Source organism: Salmo trutta, chromosome 2 (genome assembly GCF_901001165.1).
Source record: "Salmo trutta chromosome 2, fSalTru1.1, whole genome shotgun sequence".
Lineage (NCBI taxonomy): Eukaryota > Metazoa > Chordata > Actinopteri > Salmoniformes > Salmonidae > Salmo > Salmo trutta.
The window spans coordinates 74,905,688-74,927,337 of record NC_042958.1 but is presented as its reverse complement, the minus strand read 5'-3'; the positions used below and the strand labels follow the sequence as shown (position 1 = coordinate 74,927,337).

General features: G+C 42.2%; 1 protein-coding gene across 3 annotated transcripts in view; it reads right to left on the bottom strand.

The window, feature by feature from the left end:
* LOC115162910 (cadherin-23) overlaps positions 1-21,650 on the bottom strand; it is a 712,130-nt gene that overhangs the window by 94,346 nt on the left and 596,134 nt on the right. For all 3 annotated transcript variants that reach the window (XM_029714423.1, XM_029714440.1, XM_029714433.1), the window contains 6 exons: positions 12,565-12,684; positions 4,428-4,608; positions 4,096-4,229; positions 3,703-3,912; positions 2,372-2,479; positions 1,488-1,590 (listed from right to left, as the gene is read on the bottom strand). In XM_029714423.1, coding sequence (XP_029570283.1) covers positions 1,488-1,590; positions 2,372-2,479; positions 3,703-3,912; positions 4,096-4,229; positions 4,428-4,608; positions 12,565-12,684 — 856 coding nt within the window. The remainder of the gene's footprint in view (positions 1-1,487; positions 1,591-2,371; positions 2,480-3,702; positions 3,913-4,095; positions 4,230-4,427; positions 4,609-12,564; positions 12,685-21,650) is intronic.

Below are 21,650 nucleotides of genomic sequence, written 5' to 3'. Positions count from 1 at the left end.
TTTCAACAGGACAATGATCCAACAGACCTCCAGGCTGTGTAAGGGCTATTTGACCAAGAAGGAGAGTGATGGAGTGCTGCATCAGATGACTTGGCCTCCACAATCACCCGACCTCAAACCAATTGAGATGGTTTGGGATGAGTTGGACCGCAGATCGAAGGAAAAGCAGCCAACAAGTGCTCAGCATATGTGGGAACTCCTTCAAGACTGTCGAAAAAGCATTCCAGGTGAAGCTGGTTGAGAGAATGCAAAGAGTGCATGCAAAGAGTGTGCAAAGCTATCATCAAGGCAAAGGGTGGCTACTTTGAAGAATCTAAAACATATTTAACACTTTTTTGGTTACAATTTTTTTTAAACTTAACCTTTCTTTAACTAGGCAACACATTCTTATTTACAATGACAGCCTAACCCGGCCAAACCTTAACCTGGACGACGCTGGGCCAATTGTGCGCCGCCGTATGGGACTCCCTACCACGGCCGGTTGTGATATAGCCTGGAATCAAACCATGGTCTGTAGTGACACCTCTAGCACTGAGATGCAGTGCCTTAGACCGATGTGCCACTGAGGAGCCCTACTTGATTCCATATATGTTATTTAATAGTTTTGATGTCTTCACCATTATTCTGCAATGTAGAAAATAGTAAAAATAAAGAAAAACCCTTGAATGAGAGTAGGAGTGTCCAAACGTTTGACTGGTACTATATATATATATATATATATATATTTATATATTTATTTAGTTAAAAAATATATATTTATAAAAAAATATATATATATATTCTTTTTTTTATTCCCCAACCACGAAGACATATAGTCAGCAAACACAGTCAAATGAGGGAAACAGTAACCTAAAAGCATTTTATACGTCAAGTGTGCTTGATAAATAGTGAAAATCAGCACAAAGCAATAATGGCATTACAATGAATGTGTCGATATTACAACAGTCAAAAATAGTCAATTATTGTCTGCTCATGCTTACACGGTCTGCGTTTTCACGCAATGTCATCCGTTGGATTTCATTTAGCGGTTAGCCCTTGTCCTAGCAGTCGACACATCTTTGCCACTTTCCTTTGCTTGACACACTTCCCACAAAACGATTGCTTGCAGGTGACATAGGTGTCTTGGGTTCTGTTCTTTATGCACTTGGACACCTGGCACTGTCTCCTCCTCGGGAGCTGTGCACAATTTGACTCGCGCAAAGGCTCATGTGGAATCTTTGCTGCTGCCTTGACCCTTGTATGTCTCTCACGTACCCCGTATGCTAGACTCATGATAAAGTCTCTCCTGTAAAAAAATCTAAAAACAAAATTCCACTTTGACATTATGGGGTAATGTGTATAGATCAGTGACACAAAATCTCAGCCAGCCCTGTAGCCCTCCAGCAAGCTAGCCAGACAGTCAAGACAGTTCCCCCGCCAGCCAACCAAACGCACCGAGTGACAGATACAGAGAGAAAGTCAGAAAGACACACCAGTGAGGTTGGTACCTGAGGGGGAGTTCTCAGTGATCTCAGCCCGGTAGCTGGTCTGTGTGAATATGGGCCTGTTGTCATTATCATCCAGAACTGTGATCACCAGCATGTCTGAGTCCTGGAGAAAGGGATGGACGGAGGGAGAGAGTGATGGATTGGGGAGGGGTGAATGGGGTAGGATAGGATGGAGGGGCAGGGAACAAGGTGAGAAATGTTGTCAATAAAAAAGCAAATAGCTGTCATTCCATGCAATATTTGAGAGGCACATGTTTGCCATTGAATAATGCCATCTATGTAGAGCTGGGCAATATGGACAAAAATCCATATCACAATACTGGAAAATACAGAGGATCAACAACATTGCATTCACTCCACATTACTGGCCTGTATGATAAAGTGTAAAGTGTTAAAATCCATTCTAAGTCATCCATTGTTTGCAGCAAGGCCGTTTAGTGACACTGCAAGACAACACGGCAAAGAAATAACCTTTTTGACCTAAATTAAAAACGACAGGTTTGGGTCAAATCCAATACAACACAACACTGAGTGAAACTCTCTGTATTTAAGTATTGTGGCGGCAGCATCAGGTTATGGGTATGCTTGTAGACGGCAGGGCCTGGGAAGTTTGTCAGGGTCAAACTAAAAATGAAAAGAGCAAAGCCCAGGTAAAAAGTTGGAGGAAAACCCGCCTCAGTCTTCTGAGAACCTCAGTTCAGATAAGAGTTTATTTTTCAGCGGGACATTTCCATTAATGTTAATGCCAAAAACACACCAGAATGGCTTTCCAAGAGGTGTTGAGTGGTTCCTGAGTGGTCCAGTATCAGTCCTGACTTATTTGAGAGTGAGTGAGTGTGAGAGTGTGTGTGTGTGTGTGTGTGCATGTGTGTGTGGAGCAGTACCCGGCGAGCGATGCGGGGATTCTCAGGGTTGTCTTTAACGGTGATGGTCAGTCTGTACTCCCCCACCCTTTCTCTGTCCAGAGGCCTGTTCACCTGCACCATCCCTGTCTGAGAGGGGGATAGAGAGACCATGGGGGGAGTGATTGCGCACAAGATGGAGGATAGACCTGACTTATCAATTATACCATATCCTTCCCTTTTCAATGCCTCTCTATAACCACGTTTCCATCCACAGTTTTTAAGTCATACCGTATATAAAAAAAAAATCACGACAGCGGAGATGGAAAAAGGAAGTTTGGTACAATTTAATATATGGCGACAGATAATTTGTTTGTTCGACATGGTGGCATCTTTTTGTGTCAGTAAAATTAAATATGCAAAAAATGCTGGTGGAAACGCCTTTATGCACAAGTATTAATATAATAACCACCATATCGAAGTAAATTCTGAGAAATCATGCAGTTTATTAGGCTACAGATGAAATAAATTATGATGAACTTCACAGAGTGGTGAAAGTGCACGGTGATGAGCTTGATGCTCCTTTACAATAAATATTGAGTCTTACTCTGGTGACATGATGATCGATGCTTGACTGACATTTGACAAATCAACATATTCTCACTCTTATCCATAATAATCTCATCATGTAGACTAGTCAACACACACAGCCTACCCGCAGCTGTTGGCTAGAGTGCACGTGCCAAGACTAGAGTAGGCACATTTGCTATTTATTTCAACAGTTTTTGTGACAAAACTAGTGTTATTTTTTTATTCTTTATTTAACTAGGCAAATCAGTTAAGAACAAATGAACTGTTCCTAGGCTGTCATTGTAAATAATAATTTGTTCTTAACTGATTTGCCTAGTTAAATAAAGGATAAAAAAATAACACTAGTTTCAATGCCTTGTTCAGGGGCTGAACGACAGACTTTTACCTTGTCAGCTCGGGGATTCGATCTAGCAACCTTTCGGTTACTGGCCCAATGCTCTAACCACTAGGCTACCTGCACCCCAAAATGTGATGGAAACACATCACATTTTCAATTTGATGTGTGCGCTATGTTATCACACGCTGATTTTTATCTGCAACATCTCCGCTTGGTGGAAACCATTGGTGGGGAAATTCGCATATTTTCTTGATGGGGATTTTAGAATATTCGTATGAAAATCTGTCACCAATTGGATGGAAACGTAGCTCCTGACTTTTTATCAATTTATTTTGTCTACATTTTCAGAACAAGCCCTTCTTCTCACTTCTCTATCTATCTCTGCTCCCTCCCTGTCCCTCTCTCTCTCTCTCTCTCTCTCTCTCTCTCTCTCTCTCTCTCTCACAGTGTCATTGATGTAGAAAGCTCCATCGTGGTTTCCGGCAGTGATGTTGTAGGTGAGCAGGGCGTTGCGTCCACTGTCCATGTCCCGTGCTTGGACTGTGGTCACCGAGGTGTGGATGGACGCCCCCTCTCTTACACTGGTGTTGTGGGGCAGGTTCAACAGCATGGGGTCGTTGTCATTGATGTCCAGCACATGGACACCCACCACCACCTGAGAGATGGAGAGGACACAGGAAAGTGTCACACTTGGTCTTAGTGTGTGTGTGTGTTTGTGTGTGGACGCACACATGTGTTGTGTTCACATAAGTGTCTGAGCATGTCAGCAGGAAGCACCACAGGATCAGTGCATGTCTGTGCGTGTGTGTTGTTTCTGTGAACATGTGTATGAACATACAATGCTGGTGCGTGGTGGGTTTCCCAGGTCTTTGGCCATGACAGTGATGTTATAGAAGGGTGTGGTCTCTCTGTCCAGCTCCACATCTCTCCTCACACGCAGCTCTCCCTCCACTGGAGATACCACAAACTCATCTAACAGAGAGAGAAAAAGAGAGAGCAAGAGCAAGAGAGGGGAAGCATGATTAGATCGTTACTAGCCTTATACTGCAAACACACACACACACATACAAACACATGCACACATGGATAGTAAATCACCCGCATATACACCCCACCCCCTCCCCCACAAAGACACACACACACCCACGCACACACAAACACCCTACTCACTCTGGGGGTCTCCAGCAGTGATGCTGTACTCCACTTTGCCGTTGAGTCCAGAGTCCTGGTCGATGGCTTTGAGGGTCCAGACCCGGGGCCCCGGCTGGCCCTCTGTTATCTCAAAGGGCCCCTCATAGGGCTTGGGGAAGGTGGGGGTCACATCGTTCACATCCAGGACATTCACCAACACCTGGAAAAGACCGGTGGAAACAACCTGAATAGAGATCTTTATGGTCTATAACGGTGGTTCCCGAACTGTGGGGGTCGGCAGGGGGGGAGCGGGGGTCCCTATACAGTTGAAGTCGGAAGTTTACATTAGAGGTCGACCGATTAATCGGAATGGCCGATTAAAAGTTTTCATAACAATCGGTAATCTGTATTTTTGGCCACCGATTTTTTTACATTTATTTTTTACACCTTTATTTAACTAGGCAAGTCAGATTAAGAACACATTCTTATTTTCAATGACGGCCTAGGAACGGGGGTTAACTGCCTTGTTCAGGGGGGATTCGTGTATTCGTTTTTGCAACCTTTCCGGTTACTAGTCCAACGCTCTAACCACCTGCCTTACATTGCACTCCACGAGGAGCCTGCATGGCAGGCTGACTACCTGTTACGCGAGGGCAGCAAGAAGCCAAGGTAAGTTGCTAGCTAGCATTAAACTTATCTTATAAAAAAACGATCAATCTTAACATAATCACTAGTTAAGTACGCATGGTTGATGATATTACTAGTTTATCTAACGTGTCCTGCGTTGCATATAATCGATGCGGTGCCTGTTCATTTCTCATCGAAACACAGCCTACTTCGACAAACGGGTGATGATTTAACAAGCACATTTGCTAAAAAGCACTGTCGTTGCACTAATGTACCTAACCAATGCCTTTCTTTAAAATCAATACACAAGTATATATTTTTAAACCTGCATATTTAGTTAATATTGCCTACTAACATGAATTTGTGTCAATTCTCTAGCGTTCCGTGCAAGCAGTCAGGGTATATACAGCAGTTTGGCCCGCCTGGCTCATTGCGGACTGTGTGAAGTCCATTTATTCCTAACTAAGGCCGTAATTAATTTGCCAGAATTGTACATAATTATGACATAACATTGAAGGTTGTGCAATGTAACAGGAATATTTAGACTTAGGGATGCCACCCGTTAGATAAAATACGGAACGGTTCCGTATTTCACTGAAATTATAAACGTTTCGTTTTCGAAATGATAGTTTCCGGATTCGACCATATTAATGACCAAAGGCTCGTATTTCTGTGTGTTATTATGTTATAATTAAGTCTATGATTTGATATTTGATAGAGCAGTCTGACTGAGCGATGGTAGGCAGCAGCAGGCTCGTAAGCATTCATTCAAACAGCACCTTCGTGCGTTTTGCCAGCAGCTCTTCGCAATTCTTCAAGCATTGCGCTGTTTATGACTTCAAGCCTATCAACTCCCAAGATTAGGCTGGTGTAACCGATGTGAAATGGCTAGCTAGTTAGCGGGTGCGGGCTAATAGCGTTTCAAACGTCACTCGCTCTGAGACTTCGAATAGTTGTTCCCCTTGCTCTACATGGGTAATGCTGCTTCGAGGGTGGCTGTTGTCGATGTGCTCCTGGTTCGAGCCCAGGTAGGAGCGAGGAGAGGGACGGAAGCTATACTGTTACACTGGCAATACTAAAGTGCCTATAAAGACATCCAATAGTCAAAGGTATATGAAATACAAATCGTATAGAGAGAAATAGTCCTATAATTCCTATAATAACTACAACCTAAAACTTCTTACCTGGGAATATTGAAGACTCATGTTAAAAGGAACCAACAGCTTTCATATCTTCTCATGTTCTGAGCAAGGAACTTAAACGTTAGCTTTTTTACATAGCACATATTGCACTTTTACTTTCTTCTCCAACACTTTGTTTTTGCATTATTTAAACCAAATTGAACATGTTTCATTATTTATTTGAGGCTAAATTGATAGTATTTATGTATTATATTAAGTTAAAATAAGTGTTCATTCAGTATTGTTGTAATTGTCATTATTACAAATAAATAGTTTTTTATTTTAAATCGGCCGATTAATCAGCTTTTTTGGGCCTCCAATAATCGGTATCGGTGTTGAAAAATCATAATCGGTCGACCTCTAGTTTACATACATCTTAGACAAATACATTCAAACTCAGTTTTTCACAATTCCTGACATTTAATCCTAGTAAAAAAATCCCTGTTTTAGGTCTGTTAAGATCACCCCTTTATTTTAAGATTGTGAAATATCAGAATAATAGTATAGAGAATGATTTATTTCAGCTTTTATTTCTTTCATCACATTCCCAGTGGGTCAGAAGTTTATGTACACTCAATTAGTATTTGGTAGCACTGCCTTTAAATTGTTTAACTTGGGTGAAACGTTTCGGGTAGCCTTCCACAAGCTTCCCACAATAATTTGGCTGAATTTTTGCCAATTCCTCCTGACAGAGCTGGTGTAACTGAGTCAGGTTTGTAGGCCTCCTTGCTCACACACGCTTTTTCAGTTCAGCCCAGAGATTTTCTATAGGATTGAGGTCAGGGCTTTGTGATGGCCACTCCAATACCTTGACTTTGTTGTCCTTAAGCCATTTTGCCGGCACTTTGGAAATACGCTTGAGGTCATCGTCCATTTGGAAGACCCATTTGCGACCAAGCTTTAACTTCCTGACTGATGTCTTGAGATGTTGCTTCAATATATCCAAATAATTGTCCTCCCTCATTATACCATCTATTTTGTGAAGTGCACCAGTCCCTCCTGCAGCAAAGCGCCCCCACAACATGATGCTGCCACCGCTTCACGGTTGGGATGGTGTTCTTCGGCTTGCAAGCCTCCCCTTTTTCCTCCAAACATAATGATGGTCATTATGGCCAAACAGTTCTATTTTTGTTTCATCAGACCAGAGGACATTTCTCCAAAAATTACGATCTTTGTCCCTATGTGCAGTGGCAAACCGTAGTCTGGCTTTTTTATGGTGGTTGTTGGAGCAATGGCTTCTTCCTTGCTGAGCGGCCTTTCAGGTTACGTCGATATAGGACTCTGTGGATATAGATACTTTTGTACCTGTATTCTCCAGCATCTTCACACGGTTATTTGCTGTTGTTCTGGGATTGATTTGCACTTTTTGCACCAAAGTACGTTCATCTCTAGGAGACAGAACGGGTCTCCTTCCTGAGCGGTATGACGGCTGCGTGGTCCCATGGTGTTTATACTTGCGTACTATTGTTTGTACAGATGAACGTGGTACCTTCAGGTGTTTGTAAATTACTCCCAAGGATGAACCAGACTTGTGGAGGTCTCCAATTCTTTTTCTGAGGTCTTGGCTGATTTCTTTTGATTTTCCCATGATGTCAAGCAAAGAGGCACTGAGTTTGAAGCTAGGCCTTGAAATACATCCACAGGTACACCTCCAATTGACTCAAGTTAAGTCAATTAGCCTATCAGAAGCTTCTAAAGCCATGACATAATTTTCTGGAAATTCCCAAGCTGTTTAAAGGCACAGTAAACTTAGTGAATGTAAACTTCTGGAATTGTAAGTGATATAATCTGTCTGTAAACAATTGTTCAAAAAAATTACTTGTGTCATGCGCAAAGTAGATGTCCTAACCGACATGCTAAAACTATAATTTGCTAACAAGAAATTGGTGGAGTGGTTGAAAAACGACTTTTAATGACACCAACCTAAGTGTATGGAAACTTCCGACTTCGACTGTGTATTGTTATTATTTTGGGGGGAGTGGGACTCAGTTCGGCTTTCAACTTACTCTTTAAAATTGTGATAGTAGAAATAGCTGAAATTGTTTTCCTTATGTCATGTCAGTCATACCTTAGAGAGTTATTTATAACTTGTCAGAAATGCCCAGATCAACTTGCCCATGAAAATTAGTTTAAAACTGCAAAATGTTCTCTGCACCCTATGACAAAATGTGTAGAATTGCAGGATATATGCTTTAAACCTACATCATTTTCTCTTCACCAGCAAGAGGGGTGTAAACCATTTGTGTCATGAACAACGCTTGAGCCCATAGGAATCGACATGGCATGGGCGGAGGAGGAGGGGGGGGTGGTGTTCCCCAATGCTGGAAGGCAGGAGAAAGTTTGGGAACCCCTGGTCTAGATGTATGTCATTCGCAGGAGGAAAAGACAGAGATATCGTGTACGACGGTCTGGGTGCCTTGTAAGGATCAGCCGCCGAGAGGGTAATCTACCTTTAGCATCGGTCCTATTAGCCAAAGTACAATGAATCGATAATAAAATAGACAAACTATATATCATACCAACTGAACATTAAAAACTGTAATATCTTATGTTTCACCAAGTCGTGGCTGAACGACGACATGATTAACATACAGCTGGTGGGTTTTAAGCTTTTTCGGCAGGATAGAACAGCGCCCTCTGTATATTTGTAAACAACAGCTGGTGCACAAAATCTAAGGAAGTCTCGAGGTTTTGCTCGCCTGAGGTAGAGTATCTCATGATAAGCTATAGACCACACTATATACCAAGAGAGTTTTCATCTATATTTTTAGTAGCTGTCTATATACCACCGCAGGCCGATGCTGGCATGTAAGACCGCACTCAATGAGCTGTATATGGACATAAGCGAACAGCAAAACGCTCATCCAGAGGTGGCGCTCCAATTGGCCGGGGACTTTAATGCAGGAAAACTCAAATCCGTTCTACCTAATCTCTACCAGCATGTTAAAAAAGTCTAGACCACATTTACTCCACACACAGAGACGCGTACAAAGCTCTCCCTCGACCCTCCATTTGGCAAATCTGACCATAATTATATCCTCCTGATTCCTGCTTACAAGCAAAAACTAAAGCAGGAAACACCAGTGACTCGGTAAATAAGAAAGTGGTCAGATGAAGCAGATGTTGAGCTACAGGACTGTTTTGCTAGCACAGACTGGAATATGTTCCGGGATTCTTCGGCATTGAGGAGTACACCACATCAGTCACTGGCTTCATCAATAAGTGCATCGATGACGTTGTTGTGGCATGGGATTGCAAACTATTACAGACTACAAAGGGAAGCACAGCCGCGAGCTGCCAACTGACACGAACCTACCAGACGAGCTAAATTACTTCTATGCTCGCTTCGAGGCAAGTAACACTGAAGCATGCATAAGAGCACCAGCTGTTCCGGACGACTGTGTGATCACTGTCTCCATAGCCGATGTGAGTAAGACCTTTAAACAGGTCAACATTCACAAGGCCGAAGGGTCAGACAGATTACCACTACAGTGAGGGAAAAAAGTATTTGATCCCCTGCTGATTTTGTACGTTTGCCCACTGACAAAGAAATTATCAGTCTATAATTTTAATGGTAGGTTTATTTGAACAGTGAGAGACAGAAAAACAACAAAAAAATCCAGAAAAACGCATGTCAAACATCAACACCATTATCCCAGAAACACTAGACCCTCTCCAATTTGCATACCGCCCCAACAGATCCACAGATGATGCAACTCTATTGCAGTCAACACTGCCCTTCCCCACCTGGACAAAAATAACACCTATGTGAGAAGGCTATTCATTGAGTTACAGCTGAGCTTTCAACACCTCAAAGCTCATTGCAAAGCTAAGGACCCTACCTCTGCAACTGGATCCTGGACTTCCTGATGGGCCGCCCCCAGGTGGTAAGGGTAGGGAACAACACACCCGCCATGCTGATCCTCAGCACGGGGGCCCTTCAGGGGTGCGTGCTCAGTCCTCTCCTGTACTCTCTGTTCACTCATGACTATATGGCCAGGCACGACTCCAACACTATCATCAAGTTTGCTGATGACACAACAGTGGTAGGCCTGATCAGCAACAACGATGAGACAGCCTATAGGGAGGAGGTCATAGACCTTTCCGTGTGGTGCCAGGACAACATTCTCTCCCTCAACGTGATCAAGACAAAGGAGATGATTGTAGACTACAGGAAAAGGAGGACCGAGCACGCCCCATTCCCATCGAAGGGGCTGGAGTGGAACAGATTGAGAGTGTCAAGTTCCTTGGTGTCCACGTCACCAAAAAACTATCATGGTCCAAACACACTAAGACAGCCGTGAAGACGGCACGACAAAGCCTATTCCCCCTCAGGAGACTGAAAGCATTTGGCATGGGTCACCAGATCCTCAAAAGGTTCTACAGCTGCAACATCGAGAGCATCCTGACTGGTTGCATCACTGCCTGGTATGGCAACTGCTCGTCCTCCGAACGCAAGGCACTACAGAGGGTTGTGCGAATGGCCCAGTACATCACTGGGGCCAAGCTTCCTGCCATCCAGGACCTCTATACCAGGCTGTGTCAGAGGAAGGCCCTAAAAATTGTCAAAGACTCCAGCCACCCTCGTCCTGACCCTGGTAAGATGCCATTTTCTATAGTAGAGTAGGTCAGGGCGTGACAGGGGGTGTTTTGGGTGTTTTTTCTATGTTTTCTATTTCTATGTTTAGTTCTAGTTTTCTATTTCTATGTTGGAGTTTTTTGGGATGATCTCCAATTAGAGGCAGCTGGTTCATGTTGTCTCTAATTGGAGATCATATTTAAGTTGGTGGTTTTTCTATTGTGTTTGTGGGCAGTTGTATTCTGTTTAGTTGTGTTCTGTGTAGTCTTCAGTACCTGACAGAACTGTTAGCTGATCGTTTTCTCTTTGTTATTTTCTTTAGTGTTCTGAGTTTAATAAACAGTAATTATGAGCACTCAACACGCTGCGCCTTGGTCCCTTCTATACGACAGCCGTTACACATAGACTGTTCTCTCTGCTACTGCACGGCAAGCGGTACCGGCGTGCCAAGTCTGGGTCCAAAAGGCTTCTTAACAGCTTCTACCCCCAAGCCATACAACTCCTGATCAGCTAATCAAAGGGCTATGCAGACCCTCTTTTATGCTGCTGCTACTCTCTGTTTATAATCTATGCATAGTCACTTTAACTCTACCTACATGTACATATTACCTCAATTACCTTGACTAACCGATGTCCCCGCACATTGACTCTGTACCGGTACCCCCCTGTATATAGCCTTGCTTGTTATTTTACTGCTGCTGTTTAATTATTTGTTACTTTTATTTTCTATTGATCATTTTTTTCTTAACTTCTTAAAGCATTGTTAGTTAACCGGCTTGTAAGTAAGCATTTCACTGTAAGGTCTACACCTGTTGTATTCGGCGCATGTGACAAATAACATTTGATTTGATGTTTATGATGTGATTAAAGGGATAGTTCACTTTTTGGAAAACATTTTTGTGGTCATTAATTTGACTAAACAAAAACGCCTGCAAATGTCACAGATTGCAAGTACAATATGATGTGTGTATAAACTACATTAACCTGTTAGGAATAATAGGATGATTCCAATGCCAGAATAAAACAATTATCATGAGAGGGCCATGAACAGTACCTAGTAATGCTGTATACTGCTAGAAATCTCAGATTTTCAGCTTTTTCAAATCAAAAGATCCAATAAATAGTAAATAGTATGAAAAAATGATAGAACCTATTCATGAATAATGAGTCAATAAGACCTGAATATTTTTTATGATAATGTACATAGATTTACAATCAACTTTACAAATTACATCCTATAAGATTTCAGCTGCCTTATTACTGTAATAAATTATCATATAACTTGGTTAGGACAAATGTACATTATTTATGGTTCACGGCTTTCATTCATTCTTGTGTCCCTCCCCTACTGAAACTCAGAGTTGGTTAGCCATTCTATGAATTCGTTACGATCTTAGCTTTCATCTCCTATAAAAGTTGTCTGTCTGTGATGAACACAATGTGGTTTTGTTTCACATCGACAAATAATGTTCACGTTTTTTTAATTCAACTAGATATAGTAAAACCGAATTGACGGACAGTCCAACCAGTGAAGGAAAGTGCAGGTGGGACTTCCCAGCTGTGGATATGTAACCCAATACCCCAGAGTCTTTAAAGGCAAACTCAAGTCAAGCTGGGAAGCGTGGCTATCAGCCAAAACTGTCGCAAAGCGAATGGCTTAAAAGAGGCTGATTTATAAGTAAATTACCTTGATAAAACAATTCAATTATAACTGCATGTTATGATGAACATTTAGTGTAAAAAGAGTTACTGTCATGTAGTGTGAGTATGTGTGTGTCATTGTCATCACCGTGGTGCTGGAAGTCAGGCGGAGGGCATGGATGGGACACTGGTCCGTTGCTGTGACGATAAGTGCGTAGTGTCCATTGCTGATCTCAAAGTCCAGCTCCTTCACTGCAACAATCCTTCCCTGGACACATACACATGCACAAAAAGACAAATACTTTAACACTCAATGCTATTCTAAATACTGTACACTCAGTGGTGTCCACAACCTACACATAGTACCAGACCTGGGTTCAAATACTACTTAAAATCTTTCAAATACTTTGAGTAGTTGCTTTAACCTGCCTGGTGTCCCTGATGGGCAGGGTTCGCACTTCTGCAACAATTCTGATACTAAAAGATGGGCTGACGGGAAAGTGAGTTTTTGTGTTTATCTAAAAAAAAATTACAGAAAGTTCATACTATTATCACATACAGTGGCAAGAAAAAGTATGTGAACCCTTTGGAATGACCTGTATTTCTGCATAAGTTAGTCATAATATTTGATCTGATCTTCATCTTGGTCACAAAAATAGACAAACATAGTGTACTTAAACTAAAAACACACAAACGATTGTGTTTTTCTTGTCTATTTTGAATACATAATTTAAGCATTCACAGTGTAGATTGGAAAAAGTATGTGAACCCCTAGGCTAATGACTTCTACAAAAGCTAATTTGAGTCAGGAGTCAGCTAACCTTGGAGTCCAATCAATGAGATGAGATTGGAGGTGTTGGTTATAGCTGCCCTGCCCAACAAAAACACGCACAAAATTTGAGTTTGCTATTCACAAGAATGTGAACAATGCTTCGAACAAAAGAGATCTTAGAAGACCTAAGATTAAGAATTGTTGACTTGCATAATGCTGGAAAGGGTTAGAAAATTGTCTCTAAAAACCTTGATGTTCATCAATCCACGGTAGGACAAATGGTCTATAAATGGAGAAAGTTCAAATAAAAAATAAAGAAAACCCCTTGAAGGTGTTCTAAAACTTTTGACCGTTAGTGTATATATAAATACTTCTCCTGAAGTCCATATATACTGAACAAAAATATAAACGCAACATGTAAAGTGTTGGTCCCATGTTTCATGAGCTGAAATAAAATATCCCAGAAATGTTCCATATACACAAAAAGCTTATTTCCCTAAAATGTTGTGAACAAATTTGTTTACATCCCTGTCAGTGAGCATTTCTCCTTTGCCAAGATAATTCATTCACCTGACATGTGTGGCATATCAAGAATATGATGAAACAGCATGACGATTACACAGGTGCACCTTGTGCTGGGGACACTAAAAGGAAACTCTAAAATGTGCAGTTTTGTCACACAACACAATACAACAGATGTGTCAAGTTTTGAGGGAGCATGCAATTGGCATGCTGACTGCAGGAATGTCCACTAGAGCTGTTGCCAGAGAATTGAATGTTCATTTCTCTACCATAAGCCATCTCCAACATCGTTTTAGAGAATTTGGCAGTACGTCCAACCGGCCTTGCAACCTCAGACCACGTGTAACCATGCTAGCCCAGGACCTTTCTTTCCGGCTTCTTCACCTGCGATATCGTCTGAGACCAGCCACTCGGACAGCTGATGAAACTGAGGAGTATTTCTGTCTGTAATAAGGCCCTTTTGTGGGGAAAAATTCATTATAATTGGCTGTGCCTGGCTCCCCAGTGGGTGGGCCTATCCCCTTCCTGGCCCACCCATGGCAGCTCCCCTTCCCAGGCATGTGAAATCCATAGATTAGGGCCTACAGTGAGGGGGAAAAAGTATTTGATCCCCTGCTGATTTTGTACGTTTGCCCACTGACAAAGAAATGATCAGTGTATCATTTTAATGGTAGGTTTATTTGAACAGTGAGAGACAGAATAACTACAAAAAAATCCAGAAAAACGCATGTCAAAAATTGTCTAAATTGATTTGCATTTTAATGAGGGAAATAAGTATTTGACCCCCCCTCAATCATAAAGATTTCTGCCTCCCAGGTGTCTTTTATACAGGTAACGAGCTGAGATTAGGAGCACACTCTTAATGGAGTGCTCCTAATCTCAGTTTGTTACCTGTATAAAAGACACCTGTCCACAGAAGCAATCAATCTATCAGATTCTAAACTCTCCACCATGGCCAAGACCAAAGAGCTCTCCAAGGATGTCAGGGACAAGATTGTAGACCTACACAAGGCTGGAATGGGCTACAAGACCATCACCAAGCAGCTTGGTGAGAAGGTGACAACAGTTGGTTTGATTATTCGCAAATGGAAGAAACACAAAATAACTGTCAATCTCCCTCGGCCTGGGGCTCCATGCAAGATCTCATCTCGTGGAGTTGCAATGATCATGAGAACGGTGAGGAATCAGCCCAGAACTACACGGGAGGAACTTGTCAATGATCTCAAGGCAGCTGGGACCATAGTCACGAAGGAAACAATTGGTAACACACTACGCCGTGAAGGACTGAAATCCTGCAGCGCCCACAAGGTCCCCTTGCTCAAGAAAGCACATATACATGCCCATCTGAAGTTTGCCAATGAACATCTGAATGATTCAGAGGACAACTGGGTGAAAGTGTTGTGGTCAGATGAGACCAAAATGGAGCTCTTTGGCATCAACTCAACTCGCTGTGTTTGCAGGAGGAGGAATGCTGCCTATGACCCCAAGAACACCATCCCCACCGTCAAACACGGAGGTGGAAACATTATGCTTTGGGGGTGTTTTTCTGCTAAGGGGACAGGACAACTTCACCGCATCAAAGGGACAATGGACGGGGCCATGTACCGTCAAATCTTGGGTGAGAACCTCCTTCCCTCAGCCAGGGCATTGAAAATGGGTCGTAGATTGGTATTCCAGCATGATCATGACCCAAAACACACGGCCAAGGCAACAAAGGAGTGGCTCAAGAAGAAGCACATTAAGGTCCTGGAGTGGCCTAGCCAGTCTCCAGACCTTAATCCCATAGAAAATCTGTGGAGAGAGCTGAAGGTTCGAGTTGCCAAACGTCAGCCTCGAAACCTTAATGACTTGGAGAAGATCTGCGAAGAGGAGTGGTACAAAATCCCTCCTGAGATGTGTGCAAACCTGGTGGTCAACTACAAGAAATGTCTGACCTCTGTGATTGCCAACAAGGGTTTTGGCACTAAGTACTAAGTCATGTTTTGCAGAGGGGTCAAATACTTATTTCCCTCATTAAAATGCAAATCATTTTATAACATATTTGACATGCGTTTTTCAGGATTTTTGATGTATTTCCTTATATAAACTGTAACTCAGTAAAATCGTTGAAATTGTTGCATGTTGCGTTTATATTTCAGTATATAATGGTGTGTATAGATAGTATGGACAGTATACGAATATAAAATGTGTGTACAACAGTAGTTATATAGGATGAGCCATGACTAGAATAAAGTATGTACAGTATGAGGTGGGTAAAACAGTATATAAACATTATTAAAGTGACTAGTACTGTTGCGCCTTCTTCACCACACTGTCTGTGTGAATGGACCATTTCAGGTCGTCAGTAATGTGCACGCCGAGGAACTTGAAACTTTCCACCCTCTCCACTGATGAAGTTCACAATCAGCTCTTTCATTTTGTTAACATTGAGGAAAAGGTTATTTTCCTGGCACCACTCCGCCAGGGCTCTCACCTTCTCCCTGTAGGCTGTCTCATCGTTGTTGGTCATCGTTGTTGTGTCATCAGCAAGCTTGATGATTGAGATGGGGATGTGTGTCGCTACACAGTTGTTGGTGAACAGGGAGTACAAGAGGGGGCTGAGAACGAACCCCTGTGGGGCCCCTGTGTTGAGGATCAGTGTGGCGGAGCTGTTGCTGTCTACCTTCCCCGACCCCGTCAGGAAGTCCAGGACCCATTTGCATGTGATGAGATATGATGGCACTACGATGTTGAAGGCTGAGCTGTAGTCGATGAACAGCATTCTTATATAGGTATCTTGTCTTGTCTTGTCTTGTCTTGACTCTTGTCCAGGTGGGATAGAGCAGTGTGAAGTGTGATGGTGATTGCGTCGTCTGTGGATCTGTTGGGGCAGTTTGCAAATTGTAGTGGCTCTAGGGTGTCGGGTAAGGTTGAGGTGATATGATCCTTAACTAGCTTCTCAAAGCACTTCATGATGACAGAAGTGAGTGCAATGGGGTGATAGTATTTTAGTTCAGTTACTTTCATTTTCTTGGGTACAGGAACAATGGTGGACATCTTGAAGAAGTGGGGACAAGAGACTGGGATAGGGAGAGATTGATTGAATAGGTCTATAAACACTCCAACCAGCTGGTCTGCACATGCTCTGAGGATGCGGCTTGGGATGCCCTCTGTGCTGGCAGTCTTGTGATGGTTGACACGCTTAAATGTCTTACGTCGGCCACGGAGAACGAGAGCTCACAGTCCTTGTGAGCGGTGGCGGCCCGCGTTGCCAGATGCGGGCCTCGTTTGCAGGAGAGCATGCCCCCATCCACATGTCTGTAGTGGAGCTTCAAGTTCCTTGGCATCTAAATCACTAAGGTCCACACATACCCGTGAAGAGGACCCGACAGCACTTCTTCCATCTCAGGAGGCTGAAAAGATTTGGCATGGGCCCTCGGATCCACAAAAAGTTCTACAGTTACACCATCGAGAGCATTATGACTGGCTGCATCACCGTTTGGTATGGCAAATGCACCACCCTCGACCCACAACACACTACATAGGGTGATGCGGACAGCCCAGTCCATCACTGGGGCTGAGCTCCCTGCCATCCAGGCAATGTCAAAAGCCCAAATAATTGCCAAAGACTCCACCACCCAAGCCATAGACTGTTCACTCTGTTACTGTCCATCACTGGTGCTGAGCTCCCTGGGGCCAAGCTACCTGCCATCACTGGGACCGAGCTCCCTGCCATCCAGGACCTCTATCAAATTAAATTAAATTGTATTGGTCACATACACATGGTTAGCAGATGTTATTGCGAGTGTAGTGAAATGCTTGTGCTTCTAGTTCCGACAAGGCAGTGTCAGAGGAAGGGCCAAAAATTGCCAAAGACTCCACCACCCAAGCCATAGATTGTTCACTCTGTTACCGTCTGGCAAACTGTATCGGAGCATTGGCTCTAGGACCAACATGCTCCAAGACAGCCTAGAAGGCCAGCATCCCAGAGTCACCTCTTCACTGGTGACGTTGAGACTGGTGTTTTGCGGGTACTATTTAATGAAGCTGCCAGTTGAGGACTTGTGAGGCATCTGCTATTCCATAAAAAAATCAGCCGTTCCCAGCTACAAAAGTAATTTACAACATTAACCTGTTGGGGCTAGGGGGCAGTATTTGCACGGCCAGATAAAAACGTACCCGATTTAATCTGGTTACTACTCCTGCCCAGTAACTAGAATATGCATATAATTGTTTGATTTGGATAGAAAACACCCTAAAGTTTCTAAAACTGTTTGAATGGTGTCTGTGAGTATAACAGAACTCATTTGGCAGGCCAAAATCTGAGAAGATTCCAAACAGGAAGCGCTCTCTCTGACCATTTCATGGCCTTCTTGATCATCTCTAACAAAAACAGGGGATCTCTGGCATGACGTGACATTTTCTAACGCTCCCATAGGCTCTTAGAAGGCGCCAGAAAGCTGAATCGTGGCTTTGCAGCCCATGGCTGAAAAACATTAGCGCATTTTGATAGTGGTCGATCTGAGGACAATGGGACGGGGCGCGTGTGCCCTAGTCGACTCCATGTTTACTTTCTCTCTCTTTGAACGAAAACCACCACTCCCGGTCGGAATATTATCGCTTTTTTATGAGAAAAATGGCATAAAAATGTATTTTAAACAGCGGTTGACATGCTTCGAAGTACGGTAATGTAATATTTAGAATTTTTTTATCACGGAACGCGTCGGGTGAGTGACCCTTATTTACCCTTCAGATAGTGTCTTGAACGCACGAACAAAACGCCGCTATTTGGATATAACTATGGATTATTTGGGACCAAACCAACATTTGTTATTGAAGTAGAAGTCCTGGGAGTGCATTCTGACGAAGAACACCAAAGGTAATCAAACTTTTCTAATAGTAAATCGGAGTTTGGTGAGTACCACACTTGGTTGGTGTCAAAATAGCTAGCCTGTGATGGCTGGGCTATCTACTTAGAATATTGCAAAATGTGCTTTCACCGAAAAGCTATTTTAAAATCGGACATAGCGAGTGCATAAAGGAGTTCTGTATCTATAATTCTTAAAATAATTGTTATGTTTTTTGTGAACGTTTATCGTGTGTCTGATTATTTCTGGCTGGGTACTCTGCTGACATAATCTAATGTTTTGCTTTCGTTGTAAAGCCTTTCTGAAATCGGACAGTGTGGTTAGATTAACGAGAGTCTTGTCTTTAAAATGCTGTAAAATAGTCATATGTTTGAGAAATTGAAGTAATAGCATTTCTAAGGTATTTGAATAACGCGCCACGGGATTCCACTGGCTGTTGAGTAGGGGTTAACAATGTCTACACTGTATTTGTCATCAATTTGATGTTATTTTGATGGACAAAAACTGTGCTTTTCTTTCAAATACAAGGACATTTCTAAGTGACCCCAAACTTTTGAACAGTAGTGTACTTTGCACATGAACTGCCGCCTGTTTGGAGTACTTATTGTAAGATTAGGGGTGTTAACCCCGGTGTCCTGGCTAAATTCCCAATCTGGCCCTCATACCATCACAGCCACCTAATCATCCCCAGCTTACAATTGGCTAATTCATCCCCCTCCTCTCCCCTGTAACTATTCCCCAGGTTGTTGCTGTAAATGAGAATGTGTTCTCATTCAACTTACCTGGTTAAATAAAAAATAAATAAAAATAAGGGTCTGATTGTCCGAAATGGTCTGGACCTGTCTTTTCTACTGTTGTTCACTCTGGAAGATGCTCCTTGGAAGATAAGCTAGCCAGCCGTGTCGATGGTTCCCACTGTGTGATGAGAGTAGCGTACTACAGTGATTTGAGAAGAGTAGTACAGTATTATGGTTTGAAGAGTCGTAGGATGGTCCCACTTAAATTCACTTTTCTAGATATTTGACTTAGGACAGCTAATCAGCCATACCAGCGATTGTCTGGAAGGTGAGCTTTTTCACCTCAAGGTCCAAATCACTTTGGACGTGAGCTGCGGCTCTATACGCCTCTCTGGTCTGGGAGGTGAGTTTAGTTATTTCACCTCGTGTTGCGATTCAAAGTTCCAACCATTTCAAACGTGTAGCTCCCACTCCATGCTTTTCTCGTTTAATGTTAATTTCTTACCAATCCTTTTATGCACTCTCTCGAAATGGGCGGTTCCGTCAGGTTGACACTCGGTGTGTGGCTGCTTACTATGCACAGTTTATAGGAGATAGATTAATCTATGGCTCCTAAAATCACATCGTATCTTATTAACAAAAATACTTTTATACTTTTTCATATCTCATATACAATGTAGAGGAGGGAGACTTGACAGATAAAGGGGATATAAGTTACAGTATTTCCTTTATAACCTTTTTAAAAACATCACAAAATAAAAACCAATATGACATTCGTTTTCTATAGATCATCTCTGATCATTCACCACGTTCTTATGTTAGAACTATTGTTTCAGTATTCACTTTAGAAACTGTTAGAGTTTCTAAAGTGAATAAAAGTCTGATAAAAAAAAGAAAAAAAGTCTGATAACAAACCCAAACACACTCACATACATACGCACCGCATACAGACAACACAAACACACATACCGACACAACACACACACTTTTACACTCATCCTATACTGCTGCTACTCTGTTCTTTATTTTACTCTTATTATTATCTATCCTGATGCCTAGTCACTATACCCTGCCTTGTACATTTAGTAAGGATCGGCGTCTCGTCAACGGGACAGTTGTAAATCATGCAGCGCATTATGTCAAGATCGCAGATTTTAGAGAAATAACAAATGTCGGTACATATTGGCTGAAAGTTTAAATTCTTGTTAATATAACTGCACTGTCCAATTTACAGTAGCTATTACTGTGGAAAAATGCCATGCTATTGTTTGAGGAGAGCTCCTAACACAAAACACTTTTTTCAATTTGCAAAGACACTCGTTCAATTTGCAAAGAAAGGACTCTGTGAAAATCTCACCCTAAACGTTGTTTCAATGTGTCAAATCACATTTGTATGTATTCCTCAGAGATCCTAGAAGGTAACAAGACTTCACTATATCATTGGGGTGTAGTATATCCTATAGGACACCATATTTGGTCAGAGAGCGACGCCTTCATGGCACACCGATGAAGCGGGCGGTCATCACTTGAACGATTGTATCTTTGTCAAATAAGCGCCAATTGGGGTCAAACAAAGCTAGCTAGATAGCCAATGAGCTGGGCTTTACGGGAGTATCCGGAAACCATGTATATGTCATAAAATGTAGCTATTACCTTGTACAATATTCAGAGTTATGAAGTTATGAAAACTGGTTGTTTTGCAAATGTTGAACTTATAATATGGCTACTAATACTTGGAAAGCGAAATCAAAGTATACAGATTTGACGATATTCTTGCAGAAAAATGTAATATGAATGCGAATGGCTCCTTCACAATTTGCCCAAATGTACCTGGGGACTTCACACTAAAAGTCTTGTAGTTCACTCATACTTCAAGTTATCCATCCATCCATCAACTTTGCAAATACACTGCTGCCATCTGGTGGACACTATTGGAATTACAATGAGAGTGATGGCTAGAACTGGCTAGAACCTTTCTCTTGCATTTCAAAGATGGTGGTAGAAAAAGACCGGTTGGGTTTTTTCTTTGTATTTTCTTCTACCAGATCTAATGTGTTATATTCTCCTACATTCAATTTACATTTCCAAAAACTTCAAAGTGTTTCCTTTCAAATGGTACCAAGAATATGCATATCCTTGCTTCAGGGCCTCAGCTACAGGCAGTTAGATTTGGGTATGTCATTGAGACAAAAATTGAAAAAAGGGGGCTATCCCTATAAGGGATAATGCCCGAGAAACCAGTGTTTGGGGGACATATTGACACGATGTTATCACTTTTATACAACGGGTTACCAACATATTCAAATAATTATTTACATATTTTCATTAAAAACGTTATTTTTATGAATTTATTCAT